Below are 14,956 nucleotides of genomic sequence, written 5' to 3'. Positions count from 1 at the left end.
CCAAGTATAAATGTAGACTGTCCACTGACTCCACTCCACTGCGACAGCTCTAAGCACACTGAGCCGTGCAGCTACAGGCGACATGAGCGTCCGTGGTCTCCCTCAGGTCCGCACTCTTCTCGTAGACATCGGTGGGAGTCAGGTTCGAGTCTGCAAGAGGCCAAATAGACGTGATGGGAAGAAGTACTTGCATGTTTTACTTAAGTTAAAGTGTCAATACTGCGATGTACAGTAACTTTGTTACAAGTACTGTAGTAGTCCCGTATGGAAAATGTACTTGAGTAAAAGTACAAAAGTATCTGCACCAGAAGTAAAACTGGTCATTGTGCAGAATCAATCACATTTCAAAATGTGTAATTCTTTTTTGTTGAAAATAGCTGATTATACAAGCATTGTGCAGCTTGTAGATCTGCTATTTTCAAATGGGGGAAATATAAATATAGAGCTTAAGTAGTTGGTGTGTTTTGTAATAATCGAAATCTACAAAATAACTAGTAACTAAGTTACTAGTGGAGTAAAATGTACAATATTTGTCTCTGAGGTGGAGTATATGTAAAAGAACTGAAAATACTAAAAGTAAAATAAATACCTAAAATGTGTACTTAAGTATAGTACTTGAGTACTTGTTCTTAGGTTTACAGCACTGCATTTAACCAATTTAGCAACTGCACAGTTTTCACAGATTTAATTTAAGAATGAATGCAATGTTCAGCTCAGTGATGCCAGCTGTTCTTGGTTAACACTTACCGGCAGACACGCAGTGGAAGCCCACAGTGACAGGAGTGGTTCTGACCGGGGAGCAGCCGGGCAGACAGCGAAGCACAGGCTCAACAGAGTAGCATCTGGACATCTGGTCACGGACCACCATCTCCATTGTCACAGACTCGTGTCTCATACGACATTCTATAATACAGAGGTATGAATAATTAAATTAAAAAAATCTAATGGAGTTAAGTTGGATGTTGATGGTTGTAAAAACAGCCAGGTAATATTGACTGCTTGGTGTGCACTTCCATTCAAGCAGGGTGGGAAATGAGCATTACCCATTATATCGTCACTGTTGGGCAGAAACCTTTTATCTCCCTAAAGCCCTGCTTCATCATGTAAGAGTGTCGCACAAAAGTAGTGAAAATAGCAGATCTACAAGGCGTTGTGTGCTTGTAGATCAGCTATTTTCACTATTTTAAAACATTTTTAACATAACAAAAAGGGAAGGTTTTGGACATGCAAGGTTTCCACCCGACAACGACGATATGTGGAGGTTCTCTTGAAACCTACTTGGCTGGGTAAACTGTGGAACTTGGAATTGACAGTTGATACTAACAACAAAAAGCTCTTACCAGTGGCATCAGAGCATCTCTCAGCAGGCACCACCCAGGAATGGGCAAAGCTCACTGAGCTCTTGGTCAGGCGTCCACTAGGGGTACGGTACTCCTGTCTGACCTCTCCATCGGCCTTACCACATACTCCACAGGTCTGTCCCCTCATCCAGTCAACGACCTTAATCTGATGATGCAGTTGAAAAAGAATAACAGACCAGTTAATCATTTCATTGAATATGTCAAGCGTTGGTAATTTGGTGGAATTAATGATTACTACCAAAATGATATCGTCATTCACCTTCCATGTGTTCTTATCATAGTATACTTCAGGGAGACCATACTTTGGAGCATAAAGAGCGATGCCTTCACTCCACTGTTTGATATGGATGGCATCTTTTGGTAGAGTATAGATCAAACAATTTGAGATTGTAAGCCACTTAAACAACACCATGTTTTAGATCATACAGATAATCTAACATTCTTTATTCTTTATTTTGCCAAGTACATTTGCACACAAATGTGTATTGGTAACATTGACACATTGTAATGCACAGCAACTCAAAATAGTTGTAGGGGGAAAATCCAACAACTCTATAAGGGGAAATTCTAACAACTCTAAGTATTAGACTAATGATTAGTCTATATGGCTTACCTGTAGGATGTTTGTAAGGAAGGTTTGTGATGGGAATTTCCAACCCGTTAATCTTCACCACAACATCGTTTTCCGCGGGATACAGGTCAACGTCACTAGAAGTGAAAGGTTTGGTCTTCAGCAACAAGCACCATTATTTTGTTTTTGATTTCACGTTGACGAGTACTTACATGTCAGCGATCTTCACGTTGATGTGTTTGTGTGCCACCTGGCTATCTTTCTTCAGCAGAACCATGAACTTCATTTCCTCTGTGCAATCCTGAGCCAAAACTTGGTAGCAAGATACAGGCATCTCATTTACGTATGTCCTGTTGTTGAATGTTGTCAGTGTGTCTCTGACCATGCTGCACTGAGCTGAAAGCAAGATTCAAATGTTGTTAAAACATTTTTATTTCATTTTATGAAACAACATTTTCTTAGACTTGTATAAGTAATAATTTACCTGCAGTATTCTTGTATGCAAGCAAGTAATGGATTTTGTCTACAATATTGTCTTCAAAGGGTGTCAGTCCGGTAATGTACTCCAGTGGCAGGGCAATGGGGAGAGTGACAACCTCCTCATATATCCTCTGCAATAAATAAAATAATCAATTGAAGCAGGTTCATAAAACATTAGATACATTGTAATGTATCTAATTCTCCTTTTAATTGTTTTAATGATTACAACATCGTTCCGGCATTCATAAAATCAAGTAGGGTAAAAACCAAAAAAAGATCCCAATACCTTTGGTGTTTTGAAAATGATATTCAGGGACTTCTCAGATGTTGCAACCACGGTTACGGAGACCTGCTTCTTGGTGTTTCTTGCGTGTTCTTCAGTCATCCCAAATACAGCTAGGTCAGGAACATATTTACTCGCCCTAGCAGGAAATATGTGAGCATTATATCCTCTGTAATCTTATGTTAAATATGTGATCTATATTTGTGGTGGCAATAAATAAGAGAATACAGTATGTGAATCTGTCTCAAACTTGCCTATAAAACAACATCAAGTAATGTTACAGAAATATGAAAAGACATACACGATGATGTAGTGCTTCAAAGCTCTTGGCAGATCCGTCCAGTCCATTCTTAGACGGGCTGCAGGGCTGGGACCAACCAGGCCGGTCTCAGCGGTGATCTTAGCGACAAACTCGCCACATTGCACTCCCCAGCCAATTTTGGCCTTTGAGCAGAACAAAGGAATAATGTTTAGGAACTTTTATTTATTTTATGTCTATAAATAGATCATTGAACTGTTCAGGCCACATTGAATAATAGTGTCTTACTGCAACTAGGTGCCTGCTTTGCACGATACCAGTAGCACAGAACTTCCATTTTTCAGCCGCAGCCAAAGGTGCCAAAATGATCTGCGCAGTGTAAGAAGTCCTATCCAAATAAGCAGTGACTTGGTATCCTTGCATTCTGTTGTCTGTTCTCACAACACGGACTAGAATGGTCACAACAGGATCGGCAGCATTACCCAGGAATGGCTAAGGATGTAGAAAATAAAAACAGTTTGTTTATCCACTGATTGTCCTGATGAAATGTAAAAAAGAAAAAAGAAAAAGCCTCACCTTTGGGAAGATGGCCTCAATGCTTGAAGCGCTGCTTCCGTACACTCTGGCCTGGGAAGTGGCTTGAGATGCGATTCTCTGTACATAAAATTGAAAGGAGAAATGTTTGCTGCACAACTGAAGTTTCATACATGTTGAAAGAAAGAACCATCATCTAAATTTCATGTCCATCCTACCTTGTGGTTTTTCTGGAAGCGGTGGCGGATACCTGCAACCTGTTTGGAATTAAGATATTCTATCTTCAGTTCAAGGGATTGCTATTTTTTAGTTGAAAGAGACATTCTCCGTTATTCTTAAAATCTAAGTTGTAGAATGACCGCGGTGCTTTACCTTGGCAAAGTTGGCATGACGAGAACTGGCGCTAGAAGATCTGCTGCTGCTGCTGCTGCTACTGCTTATAATTCCAGCGGAGCGAGAGCTGCTGGAACGAGAGCTGCTGGAGCTAGAAGATGACACTGTGGCGTTCACACCAGGAATCAGGATCTTCTTGAGTTTATGCAAGACTGGTGGATGACTACGTGGTGGTCTAGTAATGTCCTCTTCGCTCAGGTTGATCTGTTTAATGATCTTCGCTGCAGCCTTGGGTCCGACCAGAACCTCTATCTCCACTCTCTCGATGTGTTCGCCTTGAACTACAAATAGACATAATATATTGCTCAAATAAATCATGTTGCTTATTTAAATAAAGTATACATTTGCAGAGTATTTGAGTGCGAGTCATGTTTTGCATGAGTACTGTTAGTTCTTGCCTGGTTTCACGACAGCTGCGACGGAATGCTTTCCGATTAGTCTGTACAGAGCGGAGGGTCTGATTGAGACAGCGCTCTCTGAGAAAATCTCAAGGCATCCCTTCATTCCAAAAGTCATGGTCCTGGCACAGAAGGTCCTTTTGAAAGGTCTGGCAGCGATGTTGATAATGGGCTTCACGCCTGAGATGATCTCGGAAGATCTTTCCTGAAACACAAAATTAAAAGAGCATAAATTAAGAGTGTTGTTCCTGTGACTGTCAAATTCCATCGGTCGCTTCATGATGGTATTCTTATTCTTTTTATTATTTAAAATCAGCCCACCCAGCTACTAGAGGCAGCAGATGTTATCTTAGACATGAATGATTCCCTTGAGATGGCAGCGGCAGCAGGAATCATTGGGACGAGTATTTCGGCAGGCACATCCTCCACATTCCTTACAACAGCAAATGTCTCATAGCTGCCGGTGATCAGAGAAGAACAGTTTTAATGATATCACAGACTTTAAGTCTGTTATTCATGCATTGTGTAATCTGCATTCTAATAGAAACTATAGGTACTATAGGTATGTTGCAAAGATTGTGCTGATGTTCAAGTTATCTATTATACATTAATATAATCGCTTTAGTGGGCATGCTTGATATATAGGCCTATACAGTATACAAAAGGTACTAGTTTTAATTATTGAATTTGTCGTAACCACAGTATGATTTCTAATGCAAAATCTGTATAATACTATTTAATTGCAAAAGACAGGGTTTACCTAGCTGCTGCAGGATGTTCACCAGGAACTGGCAATGCCTCGATCCTAAAGTGGCCTTCTGCAATGTCAAGCATTACTGCAATCTTTGCTGGGACAATCATGTTGACTTTAGCTCTTGCCATCACAGCAGCCTGGATAAAAGCAGTGTTGACTCCCATCACAGCAAAGGTATGGACATTCACACTGGAGAAAAGGGCAACATTATTTTAGTAACTTATTTCTAAAAGCGGTGACAAATTGATGTGAAATATTAGTTTGAACGGGACTACCTTGGTCTAATTTCAGCCTCAACCTTAATGTCAGTTGACAGCAGTTGCCTAAGGTGGAAGTTCTCTGGAAGTTCTGGTCTCATGGTGGCATTAACTATAAACACAAGTGATTGGCTTTGATCATCGATCGAAGATGCAAGGGTTGATATGTTATTAATCTAAGTAAGAATGTTAAGTAAAGATTTTGTTAATGAATTGCATGATTTTGCACCTACCTCTAACAGCTGCAGCAGCCACAGCAACGGTGTACAGACTGATCTCCATAGGCAGACCTACTGCAGTGGGCAAGATGCGTCGCACCTCAGAAACCAGCAGTGGCTTGGCATACTGGATAGAGACCCCAGCCAAGAGAGCCCTGATAGCGCTAATTCCATGTTGACGAACAGCAGGTCTGGTGGTGGCAATCTGTTGGTAAGCAATTTTCTTTGTGCCAATTTATTGTTTCATTGAATGGTAATGATCACATGGAGCTGGAAGGTTACGATGATGGCGTGTGCTACGGAACATACCGCAATTGCCTGCTCAACAATGCCCTTGTTAATGCTGGCAAAGGCAATTTCCTGGCCGAAGATCTTCACATACATTGAAGCCAGTGGTGTGCTGTTAGGATAGGCCCTCCAGTCAGCCAGCTTGTGAAAGAGAAACAATGGTAAATTTGACAGATCTTTTCCACAATCGTGAATGATCGTGATTTTACAGTTCATGAAAGGGTACATACAGCTTTGATGGCGTTCCTCATCTTGGTTAAGCGATCCGCTTGTGCAGGAAGAGCGGGGATTTTCAGAAGGGCCTCTTGAAGACCCTCGGTTCTCACTCCAACCTTGGGGAGAAATGGACAATGCTCATTAACATGAATTCATTAATTTCCACCTTTCTGTGAATTCTTACACATTGACCAAGCACATTACCTCAACGGCGTCAGTAGCAGCTCCAAGCAAGTAAGCTCGGACCTTGGCTACAACGGTTTTGGGCAAAATGCTGGCGGCATCGTTAACGTAAAAAGCACTGGCGGCAGCACCAATCGTCAAAGGATCTGTAACAAGTCAAGTACATTTATATAGCAAAATGTATGCATGGTACTGTACAGTCAATGTGCTATACAAAAACAAAGTAAAATTACTTGAATTTACAGTGAAATGTGTCTTCTGTATACTGCCCTACAAAACCAAAGTGCATGAAACTGATAAAAAAAAAAAAAAAAGACTTTAAAGTGCTGGTCAGCCAAATTTTATTATTTGTTATTGGTATCCACAACTTTCCAACATCCCATCGTGCATTGCGCAGAAGGCGAGCGGCATTTCCGGTGTCGCAGCCAAGTGTGATCTACAAGCTCACAACGGTTGCATCTGCGACCTGACGTGAGCTTGTATGTCTGCTGTTAACCGGAAGTGTCCTGCAGATAAAGCTACAGTAAAGTCTTGTGGAAACAGGTGGATATACTGTAATTGATTGTATATCTGTTCAGGAGGTAATCGTTTATCCCCCCAAAATCATGAAGGCTGATTTGACCATTGAGATGAATAAAATTGTCCAAAAATGTAGTTACTGCACTTTGGCTTTGTTGATAAACAGGATTAATTACTCTACTTTTTCCACATAATTAGCATTAATTGTCTCACTGTAATAGGCATCAACGTGGATGGCTCTGCTGAAACGGAAGCTCAGTCTATCCAGTTTCTGACCGATGATCCTGACAGCCACGTTGCAGGCAGCAGCACTGAAAGGAAAGGGTAAGTAAGATTATAAACTGTATACAGTAAACTGTGTAGTATTAAAAAACAAACACTTTGATGAAGCTCCAATTTGGTCTGGGAAATATATTGACGTATAGATATTGTGATCTGAGATTTATGGGATTTAGGATATTGTAATATCGAGATATGGCATAAGTTTAGTCTTTTACCGCTTTTAACCACTTGGTCCCTATGTTATGCTTAACAAATGTATGCGAAAATGGACAATCTACAAGCTCACAACGCGATGCTGAGCTTGTACATCTATTTTTGAAAACCTGCATCCCATTACGTTGCATCACATTACGCTATTATCATCACAATATCAATATCGATGAATTTGGTCAAATATATCGTCACTGTCGGGCAGAAACCTCGTATCTCCAAGTTTCAAATTTGTAAATTTTTTCACAAAGCAAAGCCCTGCTTCATCACACAAGGCAGTCGCACAAAAGTAGTGAAAACAGCAGATCTGCAAGCACACAACGCCTCGCGGTGCGAGGCGTTGTGTGCTTGTAGATCGGCTGTTTTCACTAGTTTAGTTCATTGTTTAAATGATAAAAACCCGACAACGACGATATAGTTATTATTATCATTTTTTCCATGTGGCCCAGCCCTAGCTCCAAATATAATGTAGAAATGTCACGGCTCCTACACTGCAGCGAAGTCGGGGGCGGTGCTGCGTGTCAGGGACTTCATGTGAGAGTAGGTGAAGCTCGCCACCTGGAGGTTGGTCTCGGTCGTCAGAACGTTGGCCAGGGCGGTCACCAGAACCAATGCTGGCCTGGTCTCAAACATCACGATGCATGACAGCATACGCAGCTCTGGATGCTGGGCCCTGTCCATGAAGATCTGGACAGCCAAATCCTGGACCTAATTCACCGGGAGCAGTGATTGCGGCAAACGATGCGGTTACGATATAAACACAAAATAAATACATATCTCAGGGTTCCCACGGTCATGAAATTCCTGGAAATGTTTTGAAATTAGAAAAATATTTTTCCAGTACTGGAAAAGTTTTGGAATTGATCAAGGGTCCTGGAAGGTCCTGGAAAAAATAGCTATGCATTGTCTTTGGTTATTGATTTTGTTAATACCTATGAAATGACAAATTAAACATTGGCCAAATTGTCAAATATTAGAGGCAGAAATTGTGAAAATGGCCGATCTACGCCTCGCAAAGCGAGGCGTTGTGAGCATGTAGATCTGCTATTTTCACAATAGAAACGTGTTATACAAAATTCCTCAACTCTTAGTGCTCATCAGAGTGGGGGTGTCCTCAGTTAAAATATGATTATTTTGGGGTTCACAGCCTGAAAAGGTTGACAACCACTGGCACACACTACCTGTCTTTGGGCATTGCGCATAGGAGTAAGCAACTTGTTATTGAGCTGAATTATTGTTATATAGTCCTGGAAATTGGGTTAAATATCCTGGAAAAGTTTTGGAAATTAATTGGTAAAAATGTGTGGGAACCCTGATATCTGTTAAGAGAGATTTAAAACCCACCAGTGCGGGTGCCCTTTTAGCGATGTTCCTCAGGGCCAGGACGGCCTCGACTTGAACTCTCTGTGGCAGAGCAGGGGCAGCGCTTCCAAACCCGGGCAGGAGCTTTGTGATGATCTTAATGCTAGCGGGATGGCCGGCGTTGGCAAGAACCTTCAACAGCAGGATGACTTCTTCTATTTCGTTCTTCTGAATAGCTTCGACTGCAAGGTTGATGATTGGCTGTGGAGAGTTGGCAGCTCATTGAAATCCTCCAATCCACACTGGCCACCAGTTGTGTAAAATGTCATTTATGACAATGCTATTTCTTACTTTTACAAGTTCAGCAGGGCAGCTGGGTGTCTCGGCACAGAACTTGGCCACCATGGTTCCATAACCGAGCATAGCTGCCTCACGCAGAATTGGCTGGGCCTGAACCCTTCTGTTGAAAGCCAGGCTCTGTGGATAAAGGAAAAACATATAACAGAGCAAGGGTTAAAAACTCCACCTCATTTTGTACTTTAATTGAAAGGTCAATAGCATAGGGAAGACATACTGTTGGTAAGAATGCTATTTTAAGATAAATTCCAAGGAGTCCATATAGTTTTAGATAATAATATCTGGGGGAAATCTCGCTCTTTCGAACAACCGTCATTTCGACAAAGGAGCGTCAGGAGGGTTAGCGACTCACCCCACGGAGGTTAGGTTTAGGGTAAGGGTTAGAGTTGGGTGTCGAACAGATGACACGTAGTAACAGCGAAACGCTCCCTAATATCTGTTGGTATTATACCTTTCTTAACCCATTTAGGCCTAGCATTATTGACCGCTTTAACAATTGAAAAATAGCAGATATACAAGCTCACAGCGCGGCACCGAGTGCCGCGCTGCGAGCTTGCAGATCTTCTATTTTTGAAAAATCATGATATTTCTTTGCGAGTCTTTGAATATATCTATTTAAAAGCGAACATTTGTGACTCAAATATTTGCTTCTGGGTGGTCCCTGGAACAACATATTTTGAGATTGGGGGTCTGCGTCCGAATAAATGTAATTTTGGGGGTCCTTGACGTGAAAAAGTTGATTTAGAGGAAGGATTTAGAAGTCGGGTCAAAGATCGGGTCAAAGATATTCAAAGACTTGCACACATTTTCGTGATTTTTCAAAAATAGCAGATCTACAAGCTCGCAGCGCGGCACTCGGTGCCGCGCTGTGAGCTTGTATATCTGCTATTTTTCAATAGTTAAAGCATGAAATAATGGTTAAAGTGGTTCAAATCTAACGCGACTCGGGCGCGTTCCAGGTATTTGAGAGCTAACAAGCTTCCCAATAGCTTTATATATAAAAAAGAAAAAGTGAAAAACTTCATGCTACTGTACATTGAGAGCATGAAAAGTATATATGTTTAAAGAGGTTACTGAGCCCAATGTTCACCTACCTTAAACATTGGGATGGAGGCCGAGTCAGCTGTCACCATGTGCACCGATGCCAGCAGGGCAGGGAAAACCTCAGCCACAGTGATTTCATCAGCCATAAACTTCTCCTCAATGAATCTCAGGGTGACTGATGTACCAATAGCAGGGAGTGCATCCAGGATCCAACGCCTAGAACCGATAGTATTATAAGTATTGTTAATAGTATAGTATAGGAGTATTGTAAGTATTATTTGTTTTCTATCTATTTATCTATCAGAGGAAATACTTTTTTTTTTACAGCTTTTATTTAAAAAGGAAAAATACAACGAACAAAAATGGGAATAGCAATACAATATTACATGAATATATATTTAAATGTTGTTGCTAATCTAAAATGTATTAAGATATTTCTTAAAAAATCTAAATGTCTCTGTGTATATTATAGAGACCAGGACCACTGCATATTTTTGTGAGGGTATCTACCATAGGAGACACAGGGAGAACATGAAAACTCCACACAGAAAGGTGCTGATGACACGGAGGAGGGCGCCCACAACGTCCCCTGGCGGGAATCGAACCCAGGACCTTCTAGCTCTGACTGCGCTACCAACTGCGCCACTGTCATTACATTTGATAGTCATTACGTAATGACTATCAAATACCTTCTTTTGTTTGGTTTTAAATTTATATTTTGTATGTGTAAGCGGCATTGCAGGTCAGCAGATAGCTAGTTTATACAATTTATCAGTGCTTTCTTACCTGAAATCTGGCTTGTGCTTGTGGTTAGCCCAGAGGGCCCCAATGCTCTCATATCTGGCCTCACGTAAGATCTGAACAAGCTCCAGAAATTTCAGAGGAGCATCATAATGGACCTGAACCCTATTGTATGTAACCAGGTGATTTAGGACCTCCAAAGCCTAGAGAAGACAAGAAGAGAGAGTCATATGGTGTCATTAAGCTAGCACAGGGGTCTTCAACAGGGGTCCGGGAACCCTAGGGGGTCCTTAGAGTTGCTACATGGGGGCCGCCAAATCCTTGTGTGATTGGATAATTCTTTTAATTTAAATTAACAACTTGAACCCTCGCATCCCTATTCTGAGGAGAAATCAAAAATAGCCGATCTAGAACGGCTATTTTCGGCAAATAGGTTTGGTGTAGAGGTAAAAAAGAGCAGACCAAGTACAGAGTGAAAGGTCAAGTTTACAAAATATCGACGATTTAAGTGGTTAAATGAAAATACACATTAACATGAATCCAACATAGACTGATGTCAAACAAGTCTATGAATCTATCTACGAAATCGATGAAAATCTCAAACATTTGTACAATAAGTAAAGGCGGGGGTCCCTGCTTCATCTCTCTCTCAGCTAAGGGGTCCTTGGCCTGAAAACGTTGAAGACCCTAGAATTAGCAATAGGTTGTGAAAAGATGACAGCACTCTACCTGAGCCTCTGGGTTGGTGATCTTGAGGAGCTGAATGGGCGTCTGGAGGAGCTCAGAAGCAAACTCATATTGCACTGATCCACGATGAATGTACTCTTCCGCTACTGGCTCCACTGGTGCCCTCACCATCGCAACGAAGGCCAGCCTTTGTCTGTACAATTACAAATAGTTTCAGCATATTTGATACATTTAGTCTATTGACATTTTGTTCATTTTCGACAAGTCCTGCAACATACTTGGACATCATCTGAGCAGCCCCGTTCATCTCATTGAATGGAGAAAACTGATGCAGTTCATTGACTGTTGCCTCGATGATCAGAGCACCGGCAGCCTCTGGCTTCATGACGTAGTCATAGGTCGCTGCTCCCCTCAAGTTCCTTGCGATCTGTGCAGACATAACACATGGTTAACCTGCTGAATTGGCAGCGATATATCTGGCAGTATTTGACAGAAAGTGAAACTGGTCTTACCGCTTGACACTCAACACATGTATCCATGTAAGCCAACCCAATGTCCTTAACGACGGCTTGCTGGCAGTTGTTCAGATCCCTGGTTTTGGTCATGTGGATGCGATCAGCCTTTACGTCCTCACTGATTATGTAATGGGTCTTGCACACACCATGAGCTCCATTCTAGAAAAAGTAAATATGTGTATGAATTAAAATATGTAATGGATAGCCCGTAATCACAGATATAGTATCACAGGGCTTACAGGCCCCCATTTCCAGGGCTGACACAGACATGCAACAAGTGCTGAGTGAGCAACACTGACACAGCTAAACCTTTAATGAATTACCATAATGTATTATGATTACCGGTACATACCTCCAGCAAATCATAGTTATTCTTGGTGTTCTTGATGTTAACATGAAGGACGTTCAGGATTCCTCTGAAGATATTCAACACAGTAGCAGAGACGCCAGCTGGGGCAAACACCTTACCCACAGTGCCGTTTGCATACTCAAACTTGATGGGAGCCATGAGTTGAGCAGCCAGGGCGGAAGTGAGTTTTTTCGCTGGGATAAAAGCTGCCGTGTGCGACGCGGACTCGAAGATCTCTGGCTCTACAAGCTGTGTATGGGAGAGAGACGTCAGTTTTAAATACGTAACTCCCTCGCGGAAACCAAAGCAGTTACCTGTTCTAGAAACTACAATTATTTGAAAACTTTAGTTGCACATTTCTTTGTAGATTTTGATTATTATTACAAAACATAGGCCTTCGTTACCCACTTCAGCCTGATATTCATTTCATCCATTTGAAAATAGACGATCTACAAGCTCACAATGTGTAGCAATGCAACACATTGTGAGCTTGTACATCGGCTATTTTCGAAAGATTTTTATATATTTGAAAACTTGTGAAATTATATATTCTGCATAATGAGTACTTTCTATTTTTGGTACATTTTGATATCAATACTTTTGTACTTTTACACGAGTACATTTTGAATTTCAGACTTTACTTGTAACAGAATATTTCTACATTGCAGGATTGACACTTTTACTTTAAAATGTGATCACTTTTTCCACCACTAACCTTCATCATGTAAATGCCCCGTTCATGTGCAGCTAGATGAATTCTGCTGACGATTTTGACTCCAGCTTTTGCCAGGCCCTCCTCGGGTAAACCACCCAGGATCACTGCCTCATACTTGTACACAAAGGTCTTGCCAGCAGCAAACCCTGGGGCTATGAGAATGCATCAGATTACATTTGACATTTTTTATCAATGTTAATATTATTTAAAATAATTGCTTTATGTTCAGTTTAGTTCAAATGATTATTTAATTTGTAGGTTTTGAGGATATTTTATGTTTGTCCCGTAAATAAGAAACACATTCTACAGGGAAGTGTTTTGGGTAACTTTAAACTATTTGATAAAGTGTTGACTCACCGTAGTTGTTACAAGCTGTAAATGATAATAGCATATATATTAGAATACATCATTTAAAAAAATAAGATGCTTTATTTTAGAAAATATAATTTATTAACCAATTCAATATTAAAACATTTTCTAAAATAATGTCATGGTTATAGAGGTTAAGGTCTATTATTTTAATCTAACACTCATCTTTTATTGTTTTTATTTCTTAACAAAGATGGTTCCTTCCTTTTCTCTATTTAAAGCGACTTTTGGTACTTATTATTATTTTTAAAAATCAATCAAGTGATACTTACCCACAAGGGCTATAGTCAGGGCGAGGACAACCACTCTCATGATTGGGAGAGGATGAGGAGGATGTGAGGGTGAGAATCCCATGTACTCCCTTATACAGTATGTGTCTTGTAATGACTGGTTGTTTGTTAAGTCCAAAGTTAGCCTACAGGTAAATCCATCGGTCAGGTTAACCTGTCCTATTGTGTGGTGTGATGTGACGTGATTTGACCTGTCATTGAACTTTTAGTGGACACGTTAGTTCTCTGGCCAAAGGCTGTTCCTCACTGAGTTATACTGAAATGCTTATGTTTACTATTATTATCAAAATGGATCATTCAACACATGAAGCCTGCAACAATATTTTCCTTGCAATGCATTTGGCTTTCATTGCTAATCTGGTCAAAATGTCAAAATCATTTAACCTGTTTTTGAAACTTAACAGTTTTCAGCTTGACTCAGACACTCCTATGGATATTGGCAAATAGAACCACATAAAACAGTAGCTGTATGACGCAACAGACTCGATACAAAAATGTGCCAAAATCATTTGACCTTGTTTTGAAACTTAACAGTGGTCAGCTTGACTCGGACACTGTTATTGCTGATATGTGTCAACAACTTCCCTGAATATTAAATCAGATGATGTAGTGTGCAATTCTTTTACAATTTTGAAAATGTTTGAAATCCTTTTGCATTTCTTTAAATGTATTGGTCACCTATAATGCCCAAAATAAAGACCCCCAGTGTTAAAGTGGTAAATGTAACTTCTGTAGCACTTTTCTTGTTCTTTAAAAAAAAAAAAAAAATCTATGGCCATTTTTAAGCCTTTATTTTACAGAGAGAGAAATACAACAAACACACATACAGCAAATGGTCAGGTTGGCAAAGGATTGATAAACCTAATGAATCAATATAGAACAGAAATAAGACTACAGTATGTAATGGCAACATCAACAATAAATCATCAATTAAATATGCCAATTTGAATTGTAGTGCAGATAAATGTTCTGAACTGGACATTCATAAGTTAAGTGGTCAGGTGGGGGCGCAGTGTGCATTTTCATGGAACCAGTATAGCCTAGGGATATTTCACTTTCAAAAAAACTTTTGTCATTTTATCATCTAATCAGGTTTTTATGGACACCCTGAACAGATTTTAATTTGCCTGATAAAGTATTTAGATAATTGATGTAAATGTTACCAGTCCTCCTCCAACATTTACAGTTTGAAGTACCCATTGTAACTTCAAACTCCATTTTAACCATGATAGATTCATTAAAAACACTCATTATTTTTTCTGGTGACTCATAATACCCTCCTAATACGTGAGCAGGCCGTGTTCCCTTTATAACTTTTTTCATTTATTTTTAATATTATTTTATTTTCCCAAAGAATTATTACAAATAAATGAAAAAGGTT

The 14,956-nt window shown here is 40.2% G+C and overlaps 1 protein-coding gene across 1 annotated transcript; it reads right to left on the bottom strand.

Annotated features, from left to right (window-relative positions):
- Positions 1-49: 49 nt before the first annotated feature.
- LOC308287500 (vitellogenin-like) lies at positions 50-13,639 on the bottom strand (the record flags this gene model as incomplete). The annotated part of the gene is made up of 32 exons (XM_080728690.1): positions 50-150; positions 748-903; positions 1,341-1,506; positions 1,621-1,715; positions 1,975-2,069; positions 2,145-2,328; positions 2,417-2,543; positions 2,699-2,834; positions 2,997-3,139; positions 3,531-3,608; positions 3,707-3,745; positions 3,861-4,162; positions 4,280-4,484; positions 4,601-4,736; positions 5,040-5,222; positions 5,309-5,402; positions 5,524-5,713; positions 5,818-5,937; positions 6,027-6,128; positions 6,217-6,341; positions 6,928-7,025; positions 7,697-7,914; positions 8,551-8,769; positions 8,860-8,985; positions 9,960-10,125; positions 10,696-10,853; positions 11,380-11,530; positions 11,616-11,764; positions 11,850-12,011; positions 12,205-12,450; positions 12,917-13,068; positions 13,558-13,639. 32 exons carry the CDS (start codon positions 13,637-13,639, stop codon positions 50-52), a joined length of 4,704 nt encoding a protein of 1,567 aa, XP_080584816.1.
- Positions 13,640-14,956: the final 1,317 nt, after the last annotated feature.

This window comes from Nannobrachium achirus (genome assembly GCF_963921795.1).
Source record: "Nannobrachium achirus genome assembly, chromosome: 1".
Classification (NCBI taxonomy): domain Eukaryota; kingdom Metazoa; phylum Chordata; class Actinopteri; order Myctophiformes; family Myctophidae; genus Nannobrachium; species Nannobrachium achirus.
Note: the sequence above shows the minus strand (reverse complement) of the source record. Positions and strands in the feature narration are given on the sequence as shown.